General features: G+C 44.3%; 1 protein-coding gene across 5 annotated transcripts in view; it reads right to left on the bottom strand.

Annotated features, from left to right (window-relative positions):
- Nucleotides 1-10264: 10264 nt before the first annotated feature.
- The window catches only part of LOC110509315 (disabled homolog 2-interacting protein), a 205112-nt gene continuing 194415 nt past the window's right edge, over nt 10265-20961 (bottom strand). For 4 of the 5 annotated variants that reach the window (XM_036968136.1, XM_036968133.1, XM_036968137.1 and 1 more), the window contains 4 exons: nt 18993-19127; nt 16804-17006; nt 15734-15821; nt 10265-11114 (listed from right to left, as the gene is read on the bottom strand). In XM_036968136.1, the coding sequence (XP_036824031.1) occupies nt 10947-11114; nt 15734-15821; nt 16804-17006; nt 18993-19127 (594 nt within the window). In that variant the 3' untranslated portion in view covers nt 10265-10946. The remainder of the gene's footprint in view (nt 11115-15733; nt 15822-16803; nt 17007-18992; nt 19128-20961) is intronic. The other variant, XM_036968135.1, reaches the window with a different exon arrangement.

The following is a 20961-nucleotide window of genomic DNA, read 5'->3' as shown; positions in this document are numbered from 1 at the left end:
ACTGTGATAGTCTCAGAGGTCCGTTAAAAGCGCAGAGAGCATCATGAAGAACAAGGAACACACCAGGCAGGTCCGAGATACTGTTGTGAAGAAGTTTAAAGCCAGATTTGGATACAAAAACATTTCCCAAGCTTTAAACATCCCAAGGAGCACTGTGCAAGCGATAATATTGAAATGGAAGGAGTATCAGACCACTGCAAATCTACCAAGACCTGGCCGTCCCTCTAAACTTTCAGCTCATACAAGGAGAAGACTGATCAGAGATGCAGCCAAGAGGCCCATGATCACTCTGGATGAACTGCAGAGATCTACAGCTGAGGTGGGAGACTCTGTCCATAGGACAACAATCAGTCGTATATTGCACAAATCTGGCCTTTATGGAAGAGTGGCAAGAAGAAAGACATTTCTTAAAGATATCCATAAAAAGTGTTGTTTAAAGTTTGCCACAAGCCACCTGGGAGACACACCAAACATGTGGAAGAAGGTGCTCTGGTCTGATGAAACCAAAATTGAACTTTTTTGCAACAATGCAAGACGTTATGTTTGGCGTAAAAGCAACACAGCTCATCACCTTGAACACACCATCCCCACTGTCAAACATGGTGTTGGCAACATCATGGTTTGGGCCTGCTTTTCTTCAGCAGGGACAGGGAAGATGGTTAAAATTGATGCGAAGATGGATGGAGCCAAATACAGGACCATTCTGGAAGACAACCTGATGGAGTCTGCAAAAGACCTGAGACTGGGACAGAGATTTGTCTTCCAACAAGACAATGATCCAAAACATAAAGCAAAATCTACAATGGAATGGTTCAAAAATAAACATATCCAGGTGTTAGAATGGCCAAGTCAAAGTCCAGACCTGAATCCAATCGAGAATCTGTGGAAAGAACTGAAAACTGCTGTTCACAAATGCTCTCCATCCAACCTCACTGAGCTCGAGCTGTTTTGCAAGGAGGAATGGGAAAAAATGTCAGTCTCTCAATGTGCAAAACTGATAGAGACATACCCCAAGCGACTTACAGCTGTAATCGCAGCAAAAGGTGGCGCTACAAAGTATTAACTTAAGGGGGCTGAATAATTTTGCACGCCCAATTTTTCAGTTTTTGATTTGTTAAAAAAGTTTGAAATATCCAATAAATGTCGTTCCACTTCATGATTGTGTCCCACTTGTTGTTGATTCTTCACAAAAAAATACAGTTTTATATCTTTATGTTTGAAGCCTGAAATGTGGCACAAGGTCGCAAAGTTCAAGGGGGCCGAATACTTTCGCAAGGTACTGTATTCCTGTCTGTGCGATGTACTGAGAACCCAGCTGGCTGTATGGATGGGGACAGTATATCCGGAGAGTATGTTACAGTTCCTGATGTCTCTCTGGAAGGCTGAGCTCGTCTACTGTATTGTCCAGGGACTGAGTATTTGCGAGTATTATAGTCAGATGCGATGGATGGTGTGCACGCCTCCTGAGTTGGACTAGAAGTCCACTCAGAATACCTCTTCTCCACCGGTGGTGTCTTGGAGCAGCCTCTGGGATAAATTCAATTGCCTTGGGGGATCTGATTCGGGAGTGGTATTTCTGGTAGGAATGCTAGTGAGTTACTGCCGTTCTGATACTCAGAAGTTCTTTCAAAAAAACGTTCTGGGCTAATAATGAAAAATTACAAAAAAATATAAAAATACTGTAAAGTTACTTCGGTGCTAGAATCAGAACTGCCATGTACAGTGGGGCAAAAACATATTTAGTCAGCCACCAATTGTGCAAGTTCTCCCACTTAAAAAGATGAGAGAGGCCGGTAACTTTCATCATAGGTACACTTCAACTATGACGGACAAAATGAGAAGAAAAAAATCCAGAAAATCACTTTGTAGGATTTTTAATGAATTTATTTGCAAATTATGGTGGAAAATAAGTATTTGGTCAATAACAAAAGTTTATCTCAATACTTTGTTATATACCCTTTGTTGGCAATGAAAGAGGTCAAACGTTTTCTGTAAGTCTTCACAAGGTTTTCACATACTGTTGCTGGTATTTTGGCCCATTCCTCCATGCAGATCTCCTCTAGAGCAGTGATGTTTTGGGGCTGTTGCTGGGCAACACGGACTTTCAACTCCCTCCAAAGATTTTCTATGGGGTTGAGATCTGGAGACTGGCTAGGCCACTCCAGGACCTTGAAATGCTTCTTACGAAGCCACTCCTTCGTTGCCCGGGCGGTGTGTTTGGGATCATTGTCATGCTGAAAGACCCAGCCACATTTCATCTTCAATGCCCTTGCTGATGGAAGGAGGTTTTCACTCAAAATCTCACGATACATGGCCCCATTCATTCCTTCCTTTACACGGATCAGTCGTCCTGGTCATTTTGCAGAAAAACAGCCCCAAAGCATGATGTTTCCACCCCCATGCTTCACAGTAGGTATGGTGTTCTTTGTATGCAACTCAGCATTCTTTGTCCTCCAAACACGACGAGTTTAGTTTTTACCAAAAAGTTTGATTTTGGTTTGATATGACCATTCTCCCAATCTTTTTCTGGATCATCCAAATGCTCTCTAGCAAACTTCAGACGGGCCTGGACATGTACTGGCTTAAGCAGGGGGACACGTCTGGCACTGCAGGATTTAGGATTGAGTCCCTGGCGGCGTAGTGTGTTACTGATGGTAGGCTTTGTTACTTTGGTCCCAGCTCTCTGCAGGTCATTTACTAGGTCCCCCCGTGTGGTTCTAGGATTTTTGCTCACCGTTCTTGTGATCATTTTGACCCCACGGGGTGAGATCTTGCGTGGAGCCCCAGATCGAGGGAGATTATCAGTGGTCTTGTATGTCTTCCATTTCCTAATAATTGCTCCCACAGTTGATTTCTTCAAACCAAGCTGCTTACCTATTGCAGATTCAGTCTTCCCAGCCTGGTGCAGGTCTACAATTTGGTTTCTGGTGTCCTTTGACAGATCTTTGGTCTTGGCCATAGTGGAGTTTGGAGTGTGACTTTTTGAGGTTGTGGACAGGTGTCTTTTATACTGATAACAAGTTCAAACAGGTGCCATCAATACAGGTAACGAGTGGAGGACAGAGGAGCCTCTTAAAGAAGAAGTTACAGGTCTGTGAGAGCCAGAAATCTTGCTTGTTTGTAGGAGACTAAATACTTATTTTCCACCATAATTTGCAAATAAATTCATTAAAAATCCTACAATGTGATTTTCTGATTTTTTTTTTTTTCTCATTTTGTCTGTCATAGTTGAAGTGTACCTATGATGAAAATTACAGGCCTCTCTCATCTTTTTAAGTGGGAGAACTTGCACAATTGGTGGCTGACTAAATACTTTTTTGCCCCACTGTATATTGGTGCCATCTTATAGTCTTTTCACAGAGTTAGCACTGCCTACCTTGCCTACCCTTACTGCACATCACTGCCTGTTACTGGCCCACAGGGCAATAATTCTACACTGGTGTTAAGCCATTTTATTTGAAGTGTAGCATATAGCACACTTTCACATACTGTAATCAGGGTTGGAGAGTAACTGATTACACGCAATCGGATTACAAAAAAAACCTAACTACAATCAGTTATGTTACCAGCAAAAATATTGTAATTAGATTACAGATACCTTCAAAAAACTTAGATGATTACTACGGTTGTGTTTACACAGGCAGCCAAATTCTGATATTTGTTTCATTAATTGGTGTTTTGACTAATCCGATCTGATGTGATTGGTCAAAAGACCAATTCGCAGAAAAGAGTTCAGAATTGGTCTGCCTGTGTAAACACAGCACTCTTGGATTACTTTTAAACAATGTTAGTGGAAAAAAAACACATGGACACCTTTCTGTTTTGTCAATGACATTCAGTGCAGCACTGGAAAAAGGCATAAGTTTACGTTTGTTCCACCTGAGCGAGTTTTACCACAAGTCAGAGACCACTATGATGACAAACCAAACACGTTTGATGGATTATTTTTGGCTTCTTCTAATGCCTCTTATGGGAAAGTGATCCAAAAGTAACTGAAAGTAATCAGATTATGTTACTGAGTTTGGATAATCCAAACGTTACATTACAGATTAAAATGTTGGACAGGTGACTAGTAACTGTAATGGATTACATTTAGAAAGTAACCTACCCAGCCCTGACTGTAATACATGGCAAGAAATAATGTCTACCTTGGGTAAGGTAGGATAGAGATTTTGAGCATTTCCAGCTCATGTGTTTTGGAGCATTCTCCCTCTTTCCCTCTTCTCTTCATCTTCTCTCCCAGCTACTGTGGGGAATAACAATCAGGCAGTATGTAGGTCAGCCGAGCTGAGGAGCATGCACCACTCACTACCCCTCTTTTACCTCTCTCCATCTTCCCCTCCTCTAAATGGTTCTCGCAATCATCATTCTATTACTAGACTGAGTATCTTAGAACATATGAAAATGTTCTCATCATAAGCCAAGTTGTATCTGATTTAATACCTGTCAATCATCTAAGACAGTGTTTACCAAATTATAGGTCTGAATCTACTGGTTTGCGTCTGAATTATAGGTTGTGGCTGGAAATATGTTAATGTTTTTTTGTCTGAGTCACATGAAAACCGCATAGCAATTTGAGACAATCGTTACGTGATTTGTTGCATTTACCAAAATCACATGGTATGGAAAATATAAAAGTATTGGAAAATATATTCACCACAGTGGCAAGAAACACACAAGGCAGAGGCTTAAAATAGGTAAATAAAACTTTAATAAGTCTAGTTGCAAATGTACATAAATTGCACAGCCACATTGTTTTTATATATATATCGTCAACACAAACAAATTCCTCTGTACATTATTGTTTTTGTCACTGTTGTCCAAAGGAAGCAGAATCCAGCCAATACTTTACTTTCAACATCATTACAAAAGCATTTTCTACAAGATATTAGAAAACATACATCTTTTACTTTATTTATAGATATATATTTAATTTATAGTATTTTTTTTCTCCACTGGCTGTAACTGCACTGTATGTACTATATAATTGTGTGTGTGTGTGTGGCTACATTGACATCATCATCACATTTCTCTCTCTGACTCTCATCTCCTACATTCTTTAACAACTTAACGAAGGTGGAACGGCGGAGGGACGTGACCAGAAACAGACAAGAGGGTTTAGAATTGATTGCCAAATGAAGGACATTGCATTGCCAATTTCTATGGAAGTGGCATTATGCTATGTGGCACTGGTAACACAAATTGATAATGACAGTTTATACCAGTATTAAACTAGCTGATTTGGGAGAGTTGGCATTTTCCATTTCCTGTTTCAGTTTAGAGGTACAGAGGACTAGAGAGAACACATCCCTAAAGACGGAAGTCTTGACCTCATCTAGTCCTCTCTACAACAGTCAGTAATGTCTTTTCCCCTCAAAATGCTGGACATAAAATACACAATTGAAGTAAATTGAGTGAGCAAATTTATATGAGTATTGCACTCAGTAGTACACTCCACGACATGGCTGATCAAGCCAGGAGTGCACACGTCTGCAGTCCAAAAGACAGGGGTGTGTTTATGGAACGTAGACTAGGGGCTGGAGTCAATCCGTGTCGCGGAAGATCCACGTTAAAATGTCTAGATCATTTCCAATTGCGCTGACATGTGCAGCGTTTACGGGTAAATGCAGTTTCCGCGAATGTGCCACGCTCCGCGTTACATTCGAGCAACCCCATTGACTGAAACTCATCCCTGTATGTTAACTTCGTGGACTATGAGAAAGCATTTGACAGCTTAGACAGAGACGCCCTATGGAGGCTCCTCAGACCAGGGAAGCTTGCCAGAATGATCTGCACTACCTATAATGGCATAACATGCAGGGTTGTGCATGCAGGCAAGCTTAACTCACCCTTCAGACTCCTGACTAGAGAAAAACAGGATGTCTCCTGTCACCCTTCCTTTTCCTGTTAGACATTGACTGGGTCATGAGGAAGACAACCGAGAACAGGTGACATGGCATACAATGGTCTCTATGGACACAGTTGGACGACCTCAACTTTGCGGAGGATCTAGCACTCCTGTCGCACAGTCAACAGCAAATGCAATATAAAACGTCAGACCTGGACACCACATCATCCCAGCCAAGACTCCATATCCACAGAAAACAAAACCAAGATAACGATCAACGACGAATCTAACAATCCAATCACCCTCAGAAGAAGAACCCCTGGAGGATGCCAGTTCCTTCACCGATCTGTGATGCGTCATCACCAAACAAGGCGAAACCGAGCAGGATGTAAAGGCAGAATTCAAAAAGCAAGAGTAGCCTTCATCTCCCAAAGAAACAAGAGTAGCCTTCATCTCCCATCTGGAGCTCCAGGAAAATGAAAACGCAAACCCTTTCAACACCAATGTTAAGTCAGTGATGGCTGTATGGCTCAGACAAATGGAGGACAATGTCTTCCATTTGTCCGTGCTTCTACACCTGCATTGCTTGCTGTTTGGGGTTTTAGGCTGGGTTTCTGTACAGCACTTTGAGATATCAGCTGATGTATGAAGGGCTATATAAATAAATTTGATTTGACAACAAAACCCACAATGACAACAACTCAGAGCTTCATAAACAAGGGCCTGCGACGCAATCCTTCACATCAGATGGATGGGCAGAGTCCGTAGCATTGACCCGTGGGAGCGCATCAGCCAGGTTCCGGTGGAAGAGGAGATCCGGAGGAGAAGATGGGGATGGATCGGCCACACCCTCCGAAAGTTCCCCTCCAACATCACCAGGCAAGCGCTATACTAGAACCCACAAGGGAGCTCCCGAAGGAACGTAAGTAAGTCTCTGCGAACGTCGGGAACATTGCCTTTGAATTTAAATCCGATACGGTTTGGATCCAGCTCTATCAATGCTTAAAACCTCCATTGTAAAAGTGCAGAGCTGGGCTGATGACAAATGGGGTTTTGTGCTTGTGTTTCTCTCTCACCACACCTGATTGGGTCATAGGTCGCTGGACATTTGGACTCTCTCTGACCTCTACACGCCAGACATCATCCAAAACCTCTCAGAGTCAACATAGTCATTTACATTTTTTTGCAATATACTCTTGAAGTGTTTTTTCCTTGATAAAAAAAGAGTATATTGAATGCGGGGGGGGGGGGGGGGGGGGGGGGGGAATTAGAGGATTGCACTAAAACCTGGAGATCTAGCTGAACAGGACAGATGGCTGGTTGAGCTATTTACAATATCCATGATGTCATATCAATCGATACAGCAGTATTATTGAACACAAGGTACATTTACAAAAAAAGGCTCTCTTTTTAACATTAGTTAAAAATATTGTGAACATTTTATCTACACTCTCGTCTCCAAGGCTGTCCAGCCTCTTGATACACTCATCATTATCATATATTTATATGATATATAAATCACATATCATTCATGTCTGCAGCAACTCATAAAAACAACATTCCATCATCTTCCTATATTGAAAACATATTCTTTTACATTTTTTTTGAAATGGTGACGCAGTGGGTCGCTACCATTCCTTACGGCGCCAAAATGAAGCATGCAGATTTTTCAACCCTAACTCATCTGTAAAGGTAAGAAAAATGAATTACAAAAATATACAAAATATAGATGTGCTGAAAATGTCTGTGGGGTGGTGGGAGCAAGCGGGAACAGTAGCTATAGGATCATTCAGGGACAATAGGTCTAGACCCCACATTAGGGTCTAGACCCCACATTAAGACCAACCGTGTGTTTGAGTAGCATCTTCACATTCAATAGAGAGAGGGAATGAGGGAGAAGGGGAGAGGGAAAAAAGAGGAGAGGAGAGAGAGATGCCTCGAAGCGAAGTGGGGGGGTCACAGTCTTTATGCGGCATGCTTCTTTGACATGAATTAGCAAACAGGAGAGTTTTAAGAAAAAGCGTACGATTCTAACCTGTGAGGTCACATTATAACACACACCAGTCCAGTGTATAGTATAACATCGTGTTCAACAACGCAACTCTCTCTCCCCTTGTGCTACAGGGCTATCCGACCAGCCATGGCTCCTGAACACGAAGCGACACACAACCAACATACGCCGTCGTTTCAACGTCGATTCAACATTATTGGTGAAGCACTAAAGCAAACCTCAATCCCGACCGGGTCTATTTCCAAAAACCTGGATAAAGTACAGGTCAAGAAGAAGAAGAAGAAGAAAGGAAACAGGATATGTATTTCATCTGCTTATGGTGCAACTCACAGCATAGTGTGCAGTCTCTCCCTGCCCCGAAGCCCTATAAGACACACTATAGCTGCAACCACACACTCCTTGGAACGGGCTTCTTTCGTACTCGACCTGATCAAATATATCTATATATATCATGTATACTTTACAGAGGGAAAAATGAAATATGCATACATCTATCTTACATTAGTATATTTTCACATACAGGTCATGATTTAGTGTTCATAACACATTTTGCGTGATGTATTTGTACAATATATTTATATTCCTTTACAAATCTACTGTATCATAAGACGTGCCTTTTGTTGTTGTTGTTGCAGGAATAGGGGGTCTGAAGGACAAAGTAGAGATGTGTTCCTTACTTAAGGCGTTTCATGTACCAATAGCTTTCACACAGTGCACTATATAGGGAGAGGAGGAAAAAGCGGAAGTGTTTCGGCCCTCCAGGACTGACACTGAACAGCCCGGGGTTAGGGCAGGAGTAGGCAGGTCGATTCTGCTGCGGGACTATTGTTGTCAGAGTGGATGGTTGGGGACCGGAACATTGCTATGATCATTTGTACACTGCAAATTGACAACAGCCCAAAAGAAGATTGTATTTGAAAATAATAATACATTTCAATACCTTGATTACACTGAGACACGGTCACATACAGTGCCTTCGCTGAGTATTTACACCTCTTCACTTTTTTTTCAACATTTTGTAACGTTACAACCTTATTCTAAAATTGATTAAATAGTCCCCCCCCCCCCTCATCAATCTACACACAATACCCCATAATGACAAAGCAAAAACAGGTGTTTAGAAATGTTTGCTAATAAAAATTAAATATCACATTTACATAAGTATTCATAACCTTTACTTTGTTGAAGCACCTTTGGCAGCGATTACAGCATCGAGTGTCCTTGGGTATGACGCTGCAAGCTTGGCACACCTGTATTTGGGCAGTTTCTCGCATTCTTCTCTGCAGATCCTCTCAAGCTTTGTCAGGTTGGATGGGGAGCGTCGCTGCACTGCTATTTTCAGGTCTCCCCAGAGATGTTTGATCGGGTTCAAGTCCGGACTTTGGCTGGGCCACTCAAGGACATTCAGAGACTTGTCCCGAAGCCACTCCTGCGTTTTCTTGGCTGTGTGCTTAGGGTCATGGTCCTGTTGGAGGGTGAACCTTTGCCCCAGTCTGTCCTGAGCGCTCTGGAGAGGATCAAGGATCTCTCTCTACTTTGCCTCTTTGCCACCAACATTCTTCTCCATCCGGATGGTGCCAGGTTTCCTCCAGACGTGGCGCTTGGCATTAAGGCCAAAGAGTTCAATCTTGGTTTCATCAGACCAGAGAATCTTGTTTCTCATGGTCGGGGGTCTTTAGGTGCCTTTTGGCAAACTCCAAGCAGGCTGTCATGTGCCTTTTACTGAGGAGTGTCTTCCATCTGGCCACTCTACCATAAAGGCCTGATTGGTGGAGTGCTGCAGAGATGGTTGTCCTTCTGGTGGGTTATTCCATCTCCACAGAATTCTGGAGCTCTGCCAGAGTGACCACCGGGTTCTTGGTCACCTCCCTGACCAAGGCCCTTCTCCCCCGATTGCTCAGTTTGGCCGGGCGGCCAGAGTCTTGGTGGTTCCACATTTCTTCCATTTAAGAATGGTGAAGGCCGCTGTGTTCCTGGGGGCCTTCAATGCTGCAGAATTTTTTTGTTACCTTTCCCCAGATCTGTGCCAGGACACAATCCTGTGTCGGGGGTCTACGAACAATTACTTTGACATCATTGCTTGTTTTTTGTTCTGACATGCACTGTCAACTGTGGGACCTGATATAGTCAAGAGTGTGTGCCTTTCTAAATCATGTCCAATCAATTTCAAAGATAATCAATGGAAACCGGATGCACCTGAGCTCAATTTTGAGTCTCATAGCAAAGGGTCTGAATACTTAGGTATTTCTGTTTTTATATTTTAATACATTTGCAAACATTTCTAAAAACCTGTTTTCAATTTGTCATTGTGGGATATTGTGTGCTCAGGATTTTTTTTAAAGTCTGTAACGTAACGTGGAAAAAGTCAAGGGGTCTGAATACTTTGCGAAGGCACTGCATGTCTCTTTTTTTTATTCTTGGGAATATTTAGGAACAGATTTCCTAAATTAAACAAATCTTTTGCTGAATTCATAGTGATTTTACAGTCTTTTTGACCATAAACTAAAATTCCCTCAACAAGTATTATTATTGTTCGGGGTTGTATTGTTATTGTTCGGGGTTGTATTATTATTGTTCGGGGTTGTATTATTATTGTTCTGTTTTGTACACGGTCCACATGACCTGGTCGTAACAGAGAAGAGAGGAGAAGAGAGGAGGTCAGGAAAGGAGAGGAAACAGAGGAGAGGGGAAGAGAGAGGATTGGGTGACTATCTGACAGACAGACATTGTGTTCATTATAATGATTTGTCCAAAGCTTTAGGGAAGAGTCCGAAATTGTCCCAGCAACTGCATACATCCAATGGAAACATCCAAATCGGTTGATTAATGGAGAGTTCAGTTCATATCTACAGCTTGTCCCGCCTCCTCCTCTGCAGGGCCCACTGGTATTCAGCTCTGTCCATTGATTCGCTGTCACTGACTTGGTCAGCTGTCTGTCAAACTGAAGTCCCGCCGCCTCGCTGCTTGGCCCCTCACAGTGGTCTCCTCACTTAGACTAACCCCCGTTTAGTGTCCATATAAGGAAGTGTCCTTTACAAGCACCAGCCAACACACACACACACACATCCACTCTCTATCAGACTCTCTCTAGCAGTTGCTGCTGTTCCTGAACTCTCCGTTCTCAGTGATCTGGAGCTTGGTGGGATTGGTCGGGGATATGCCGTTACGGGTCTGCATGCTGTAGCGCTCCTTCAGCTGGGTCAGGGCACTCATCAGACGGGCGTTGGCTGCGTCAAGAGACGCGATACGCTTCTCCTGCAGAGAGAGAGAGAGAGGGGAAGGGAGAGAGAGAGAAACACTGGGTTAGAGAGCGGGAGAGACGGAGGGAGGGGGGGTGAGACAGAGCAGCAAACAGCAAGAGAGAGAGATACCAAATATAGGCCTGTGCAAAGATAGGCGGTGAAGTACACAGACGCAGATAGCCAGGCAGCCAGCCAGACGACCAGCCAGCGAGGCAGCCAGCCAGACAACCAGACGCATTAATGGCAAAATGGAGATGTAGCCTCCTGCTCCTGTTAGCGTTGCTTACGGTATCATCTGAAGTCCCATCGCGTTCATGTTCATCCACCCGAGGTGCTCTCTAATTCACCATTCACTTCTCTCCCTTTCTCTCCCTCTCTTCTTAATGAGCTTTCCATATTCATTCTCTCTGTCTGTTGACTCAGGGAGCGGCTCATTGCCTCACCACCGCCTCTTTGTTTGCACAGTCATCTCCCATTACTTTACTGTGCAGATGAGCTTCTGTTTGTACGCGCACGTGTGTGTGTCTGTGCACCGCTGTCTGTGAGTTGACATTGAGCCGACTTTCAACCACACCTCTGCAACTTTGTTTAACTCTCGTTGAAGCTTGTGTGCTGGCGTCAGTGTCTGTGTTTGCATCAGAAAATGTTACGCCACAACACAGAGCTGCCACTCTGCTGTCAGAAGTCGACAAGAGTTTACAATGTAAAACGAGTCACGGCCATTGACAAACCGGCAGGGGCAGGAAGGAGTCAAGTAAAGGAAGAATAGTGTCATGTAAATATTAGTTAGCGAAGCGTAGAGTCGCGTGTCGCGCTCAGCCATTCAAGCCTTGTCACCGCCAGAGTTCTGACTGGTTGAATTAAACATGATGTATTTCCATGTTCTGTCACCCTTCACGTCCTGTAGCAGATGTCACAAAACACACACACAGACACACACACACACACACACACACAAAATAAATAGTAGGAACAAATATACACACAATATATTGAGAACAGTTGACTAGGCGCTGCATGGGCTTCTTTGTTTTCTCCATGCATCTCTCTCCACGAGGTTAAAACATTGCAAACACAGGACGTGTGTGTGTGACAGGAGGTGTGTGAGTGCTCAACTCTCCTTCCAAGATGATCATAATGACCTGCAGTACTCTTTCATGCCACCGCAGACTGCCCTGCCCTCTCTCATTGGGATTTTATATAGTCAATCAACTAACTATCCCTGAGAATGCTTTGGCTAAATCTATCTGTCACAGGCTTCATTAGGAAATATGTTGATTGATGTTGTACCCACAATAACAATCCGGACACACCCCAAACAAAAATCCTGGATGAACAGAGAAAATCCGTACCATGCTGAGAGCCCGTACTGCATCATTCAATGTCCGCAGAACGAACCCCGATGACGCGCGACACATACACAGCAAGCCAGGTACAAAGCGCCGTAAATCCATTAGGGACGCAAAAAGACCATACAGACTCAAACTTGAACAGATGTTCGACAACTCAGACTCACAACACGTGGCAAGGTGGCAGGTAGCCTAGTGGTTAGTACGTTGGACTAGAAATCGAAAGGTTGCAAGATCAAATCCCAGAGCTGACAAGGTAAAAATATGTTGTTCTGCCCCTGAACAGGCAGTTAACCCACTGTTCCTCGGCCGTCATTGAAAATAAGAATTTGTTCTTAACCGACTTGCCTGGTTAAATAAAGGTACAATTAAAGAAAGGACTACATGCTAATACAGACTAGAAAGGCAAATACAGCTGTGTGCTGCCCACCAAAGCCTCCCTCCCAGATGAGTGGTGTAACAAGAGCCCACAAGGGGGTGGACTGGGTGATGGAGAACAGATATCCCAAATTCTAGCCCCCCCGTTCCCCTTTACAAGACAAATAAACACCCGTTCCCCATTTACGACTCTGGGGGGCCAGCAGACAAAAAAAAAAGAACGTCTTGTGATCTACTTTTGTTACTGGCTAAATGGCTAGCCAGTCTTTTGAGTCTGAAGGACATTTAAACATGGTTTCTTATCAATGTAATCTGGAAGCATAATGTGCTATTATTCTCCTGTCCTATGTCATTAAAGGGGGTATAACAGGTATTTTGCTATAACATAGAACAGACACATTTGACCAAAAGCATGTTTGGTGCCTACAGGCTTATGTACTACATCCTAGAGACTGTTTAAACTGTACACTAGAAACATGCTGTAGACACTTATAAGAAAGTCTCAACGTTGTCTCAAGGGAAACAAAATATGTTGAATTCTTAGAACCACCCTGTCCGGACCGTCATAAGCCTGCCCCCCCGTGAGTATCACTATAATTTACAGAACTTGCTAACAGATGTGCGATCAAGTTTCTGCGAGGTGCGGCCACGCCCATGGGATCTCTTGGGAAAGCAAACACCTACTGATGAGAACCAATCCTCAGCTCTACTGTCGCGAGAGACTTGGCTTCATCCCATCCGAGCAGAATCCCACTGAGGTGACATCGACGTACAAGTAAATGATCCTGTTTACATTCTTCCTTACCTAAAAGTGGTGTAGTGTGTGTGTGTAAAAGTGGTGGAGGTTACTAAGAATCGTAAGGCCCACACCAGATGCTGACATCCTAGCCCATTGGTTGTGTGAAACTCTCTACACCCTCTGCTCTGCTCCCTGCGCACCCGCAACCGTGTGGCTTTTCACGACAGCAACTACATCATCAAGTTTGATGACGACACCGTACGGTTGTACGCCTGGTAACCGACGACGACGAGTCAGCCTATAGGGAGGAGGTACGTGAACTGGCATTGTAGTGCCAGGACAACAGCCTCTCTCTCAGCATCAGCAAAACAAGTTAATTGTTGACTTCAGGAAGCAGAGGAGGGAACACGCCCCCGATCCACGAGACGGCAGTAGAGTTAGTGTGCAGTTTTACAGTGCCTTCAGAAAGTATTCATACCCTTTGACTTATTCCACATTTTGTTGTGTTACAGCCTGAATTATTTTCCCCCCCCTTTATTTAACTAGGCAAGTCAGTTAAGAACAAATTCTTATTTTCAATGACGGCCTAGGAATAGTGGGTTAACTGCCTTGTTCAGGGGCAGAATGACAGATTTTTACCTTGTCAGCTCGAGGATTCAATCTAGCAACCTTTCAGTTACTGGCCCAATGCTCTAACCACTAGGCTACCTGCCCCCCCCCCCCCCCCCCCCCCCCCCCCCCCCCCCCCCCCCCCCCTTGCCTTAGATTTACAACTGTGACTCGGCCACTCCGGAACATTCACTGTCGCCTTGCTATTGTACTACTGAAAGGTGAATCCCATCTTCCATCGTCTGGTGGAAAGCAGACTGAACCAGGTTTTCCTCTAGGATGTTGCCTGTGCTTAGCTCCGTAACATTTATTTTTTTTTATCCTGAAAAACTCCCCAGTCCTTAACGATTACAAGCATACACATAACAGGATGTAGCCACCACTATGCTTGAAAATACGGAGAGTGGTATTCAGTAATGTGTTGTACTGGATTTGCCCTAAACATAACACTTTGTATTCAGGACATAAAGTGAATTGCTTTGCCACATTTCTTTGCAGTATTACTTTTAGTGCCTTGTTGCAAACAGGGTGCATGTTTTGGAATATTGTTTATTCGGTGCAGGCTTTCTTCTTTTCTCTCTGTCAATTATAGGTTTGTGGCATTGTGGAGTAACTACAACGTTGATCCATCCTCCGTTTTCTCCTATCATGACCATTAAACTGTGTAACTGTTTTTAATGTCGCCATTGCATTGGCCTCATGGTGAAATCCCCGAGTGGTTTCCTTCTTATCTGGCAACTGAGTGAGGAAGGACGCCTTTACCTTTGCAGTGACTGTGTGCACTTATACACCTTTCAGAGTGTAATTAATAACTTCATCATGCTCAAAGGGATATTCAATGTCTTCTTTTTTAAATATTGTTTTACTTTGTACCCATCTACCAATAAGTGCTCTTCTTTGCGAGGCTTTAGAAAACCTCCCTCCCTGGTATTCGTGGTTGAAAATGTGTTTGAAATTTACTGCTTGACTGAGGAACCGTAAAGATAATTGTATGTGTGGGGTACAGAGAGGACGTATTCATTCAAAAATAATGTTAAATCACTATTATTACACACACACACACACACACACACACACACACACACACACACACACACACACACACACACACACACACACACACACACACACACTGAGCAGAGTGAGAAGCCCACACACGTCATACGGTACATTTTTACTCCTGAACTAATTTACGCTTACCATAACAAATGGGTTGAATACTTACTGGCTCAAGCCATGTAAAAAAAAAAAAATAATCCACTTTGACATTTTGGGGTATTGTGTGTAGGCCAGTTTATTCTATTGGCTCATTTACTTTGTTTGTAATCTTTTATCATTTCTTACTGTTGTTGCATTGTCGAGAAGGAGCCTGCAAGTAAGCATTCCATGTGTATATTGTACATACGACTATTATATAACTTGAAAACTTGAAAAGTCATGCAGGGGCGATGGAATATGGGATAATATACCCGCGTATGGATGAGGGTAGTAGTATACTAAGGGTTAGGGTAAGTGTGTGTGTGCGCGTGTGTGTGTGTGTGTGTGACTGACTCTCACCTGTGCATCAATGACCTTCTGTTTGGAGTCGACCGCAGCCTGCATATCACTATGGTCTTTCTTCAGCTCCTCTTCCACAGACATTAGCCTGGACACACACACGTACACAGCGAGACATGACGCACACACACTGTGTTAGAGGGACAGTAGCGACACAAACAGAAGGACGCACACCGTGTAAGAACCAAGGCATGTGGACACAGTGCAGGGGCGTGCGTAAGGATTGACACACAGGGGGGTCTGCTCGTGCTTTAAAGATGTATGCACGCTGCAGTGCACGCTGCACAGCCTGTAATGGAGTTATTGGAAGGAGGGTATCTTGGGCCCACTGGTCTGCTATGTATTTAGGAGGTGTGTGTAGGAATGTGGAGCTTCTAATTGAGTTTGTGAGGTGTGTGTGTGTCTCGGGCACTGGTCTGCTAGGCATTTAGACATCAGGATAACACTTTTCACTTTAATTGAGTTATTGAGTATATTGAGTTTTGTGAGATGTGTGTGAGTTGTGTGCTTGTGTGTGTGTGTGCGTGTGTGTGTGTGTAGGCTCTAACAGCAGAGTGCAGTGTGATAAGGATCTGACGGGAACAGGGAAGCGTTGTGTCTCCTGACATCACAGACCAGCAGATAACATCAGGAAAACACAGCAGATAACATCCCCCATCTCTCTCTCCCCTTCCATTTTATTCCACCACCACCCGCTTCACTTTGTCACAGGTGACCGGTTTAATGCTCATCACCGCATCCTTTATCAGAAGGTCGGCTGGACCTCTCGAAATTCCCGTGGATCACTTCATTTCTCACCTTTTTGTTTCCAGATCTCTGCTGCACAAAGCTTCTAACATATCTCACTTCTCTGTTAAAGCATGGAAATATGAGGCATGAACCCCACTCACAGGGATGGTTAACTCTTGAGGTCCCTTGTGTCTCTACAAAACCTAGGTCAAATCAGCCTGTAGTTTGAACTTTCTCTCTCTCTCTCTCTCTCTACCTCTACCTCTGACGTTATCTCCATCCCTCCACTCTACATTCACCGGGCTGTCGGGAAAGGGTCTGATCCCCCACGCCAGACGTACCTGCTGATAATACCCTTCATCTGGAGGTCCTTGTCGTCCTGCTGTCGTCTCAGGCGTTCCTCAGACTCCTCCAGCCGTGCCTGGTACTCCATCAGAACCTTCGGACCTCCGTCATCCTGGCCCTTCAGACGAGCCTCGTACTCCTCCAGCTTCTGGACCGAAACACGCAGCTTCTCCTGGAGGACCACGATCTCCTGCTGGTACTGGAGAGAGAGAGAGAGAGTCAGAATTTGTATTATTATCATCATCATCAACAGTGCCAACCCGATAACTGTTTCAAATGGTGCCGACCCATACTAGCCCATTCAATTGTCCTGTTATTTCTAGGTTAAGGAGGGCATTAACCGTCAACATGACCACCACTGTCATTGTCCTCCTCATCAAAGTGGTCCTCCGGTAGACCTTGACAGGTGTATCCACCTCCTTGTCACACAATTTCTGCATCTCATCTGATTCGTTATTTTTTTGGTCCACCTGGCTTCACGTTTTTACATGGTCAAATATTGAAGGGAAACTGAAACTCGCACGAGTCAGGATTATAAAAAGCGCTGGAAGTGTGGAAGACTATAAGTACCCATTAGCCAACACTCATAGTGAAACGTCAAACTTTTCTAAGCCACCAGTACTCCTGGGAGGGATAAGTTTCCATTCCTTCCATGTCCCAAATCCCACCAGCCCTTGCCTTTGATCCCTAACCTCTAAACCTGGGCCTGTGAGGGGACTTAAGCTGAGCACTGTTCCAGAAGAAGAAGGAAGAGAGGGAATAGACGTAGGGATGAGAGGGAGAAGACGGAGGGATGAGAGGGAGAAGACGGAGGGATGAGAGGGAATAGACGGAGGGATGAGAGGGAGAAGACGGACCTGTGAACGGTACTGGAGAAGAGAGAGTTTGTGCTGGCTGGGAGAAACGAGGCGCAGAAGCAAATCCCTTTAATAAAACACATCCTGGATCCTGCAGGTGCATTTAAGGGTACGCACTAAACAATAATGGTTCTAAATAGTACCAGATAGGGGTTCTAAATGGAACCTGTATGGTGGTATAAAGAACACCCTTTCCTAAGGATCTATAAAGCACACAAAAAGGGTTCCGCTATGGTTCCAACCCCTTTTTTAAATGGTTCTTTATAGGTCCTTTTGAAGAACCACAGGGTTTTCTATCAGCCACATTATATTGTTAAAATTCCATAGGTGTTATGATTGTGTTAATTGACAAGTTGAATCGAGTGTGCTACCTTTGAAACAGCTGGGTGTCCCTGAGGAGAGAATTGAGAACGCAAGGACTGATTTTGTCAACCAGACTCAATTGACACAAGGCCATCCTGGAGTGTTTCACAAGACAGCGTCACTGGTCATAGTCTTATATAACATGTAACGGCATTAAAACACATTACTTAAACTGGAATGACACTCTCACTCACAGTTGCACAAAAAGAGCGGTACGCAAACCACACCCCCAAAGAATTTTAGTGAGCCACCTCCCCTACATTTTAATTATCACTAAAAGAGCAAAGAACTATTTTGTGAACTGTGAAGAACCATCGGAGAACTCAAAGGTTTATTTGAGTCACTATGGTTCCACATAGAACCATCCCCTTGAGGAACCCAGATTTCTTTTTGTGTGTGTGTAGTTTTAAAACGTCTTCTGAAGGATCCCTTCAAAGCAGGAGTTAGTTATTGATCGTGTGTTGGTTATGCACGCTCCATTTTCCTCAGCGCTTTGATAGAGCTCCAACAATCATGTATGAATCATGTGCAGCCGAGGAGTGACGGCCAGTCAAAGCATGAGGAGCTGAGAGCCAATGAGATGCGCTGGTGGGATGACAAGCAAGTGAATAAGCAGCAGGAAGCATAACCCCACACACACACACACACACACACACACACACACACACACACACAATATTACAAAAGAGAATACCTTAAAGTTGAAATCCTTTGACCATTCAGAGTATTGTTATTAGAGATGCTGGGTTACTGTGATTGTAAGTTGTAAGGGGGAAAAGCTTTAGGGTAGGAAGGAGGTCTTGGCATTGGGAGTTGAGGGGAGTAGAGAGAGTACTGGTTACAGGGAGTGAGGTAGTGTTTACAGTTGAGGGTTAGGTCGGAGAGGTAGAGGATGGGTGCTGAGGACCGGGGGGTAAAAGGGAGGTTGAGAGAGGGTTAAGGTTGGTTTGGGAGTTGGACGTTACCTTCTCGGCCAGAGTGAGATCCTCTCTGTTTCTGAACTCGGGGTCCATCCCCTCATGGTCTACATACTGCACATTCATATTCAACAGCCAGGCAGCCGTACGGTCCAGCGCATTGGGGTTCATTGGGGAGGGGGCCTAGTGGAACCAACACAACACACACACACATGAGCTGAGTCGAGTGGGACGCCCACACACGTCATACGGTACACACACACACCAGCATACGGTGCACACACGCCGACATACAGATTACATACACACCGGAATGAGCATGGAATGTGCATGGGAACGTGACGAACAGATGTGATCACTAGAGCAAAGTGTGTTTGAGTGTGAGATAGAGAGCGAGCGTGTGTGTGTATGAGTGAGAGTGTGTGTGTGTGTATGAGTGAGAGTGTGTGTGTGTGTGTGTGTGTGTGTGTGTGTGTGTGTGTGTGTCATTACATGTGTCAGTTAAGGTGACTGACAGTTGGTCAGAGGGAGATGGAGCCTTTGGACTGTGAAGGGAGGGGAGGAACAGTGGGGTCGTTTCACAGACAAAGTCCAAAACACTCTTTGGAACTGAAACATTGACCATATTCATTTGAATCTCAGATATGCTGTGCTGAATGAATTCAAACCTCACACTGTCATGTCATTGTCCTTGGACACTTCTCAGAAGAATACCAAGGTCAAGACAGACAAGAGATTTCTACTGAATATACAGTGTTAGTAAGTCAGTCAGTTAGGTAGCGACATATTCATGTGATGTTCGGCGACATGCACAGCAGCCTATCGACATGACAGAGACAGGATCATTTCGTAAACTCAGAACCTAGCCAGGTTTGATTACAGCTGTGTTGCACGGATGAGAACTACAGTTGCAATCTTGTCAGTATATAAAGCACCGAGCTCTATTAAAAATACATGCATCTCCAGACACAGCTGAAACCCAGTCAGTGTAGCCAGACAGCGACTCAATCAAGCAATTGATTTCCTTCTCAATGTCTCGCTCCAATCCCCCTGCTATGTATCTCTAATGGAGTTCAGAGAGGAAGGAAGGAAGGAAGACATTCAAAACAACATGCTTAACAAATCCCAGTAGAGCGCGCATGGTGTCTGTCTGGTTTCCATTACGACCCCATTAACCCTCGGGCTACACCAATCAGTCAATCACTAAGCCGGGGGGGGTATTGCGAGAAACTGGGAATGTAAATGTCCTTCCTGTCACCTTGAGGCCAGAGATCACCGGGGGGGAAACCATCGAACAGCCAGCCTGGTCGATGGTGACCTGCTGACTATGAGGTCATCTTTAACAGCCCGAGGATGCCAGCAGATCAATTATAGACACACTAGAACAACTCCCAGTCCCAACAGCGAGAGACACACAGCCACACAACCCACCAACCCCAAAAAAACAACTAACTAATAAACAAACTAGCCTGTCTATCTCGATGCGCCAGTACGAAAGCAGGAAACAATAGACCTACGCCTGCATCCATCACTCTACCTGTGACCCCGTGCTACTAGACTTCCACGTGTAAGCGGTGGAGACGTTGAGCGTGGCGTTTACGGCCATGACACGCTGGCTGCTCCGACGACTAGAATCAACTGAGAGCTCAGGCACCACCCACCGGACATAGAGGCCTCGTCAACATGCAGCGCATGTGGGGATGAAGTGGTGTTAATGGAAGCTTTCGGTGACACTGCGTCATTTGTTCATTTACAGTGCCTTGCGAAAGTATTCGGCCCCCTTGAACTTTGCGACCTTTTGCCACATTTCAGGCTTCAAACATAAAGATATAAAACTGTATTTTTTTGTGAAGAATCAACAACAAGTGGGACACAATCATGAAGTGGAACGACATTAATTGGATATTTCAAACTTTTTTAACAAATCAAAAACTGAGAAATTGGGCGTGCAAAATTATTCAGCCCCTTTACTTTCAGTGCAGCAAACTCTCTCCAGAAGTTCAGTGAGGATCTCTGA

This window comes from Oncorhynchus mykiss, chromosome Y (genome assembly GCF_013265735.2).
Source record: "Oncorhynchus mykiss isolate Arlee chromosome Y, USDA_OmykA_1.1, whole genome shotgun sequence".
Lineage (NCBI taxonomy): Eukaryota > Metazoa > Chordata > Actinopteri > Salmoniformes > Salmonidae > Oncorhynchus > Oncorhynchus mykiss.
This window is presented reverse-complemented; position numbering and strand designations above follow the sequence as displayed.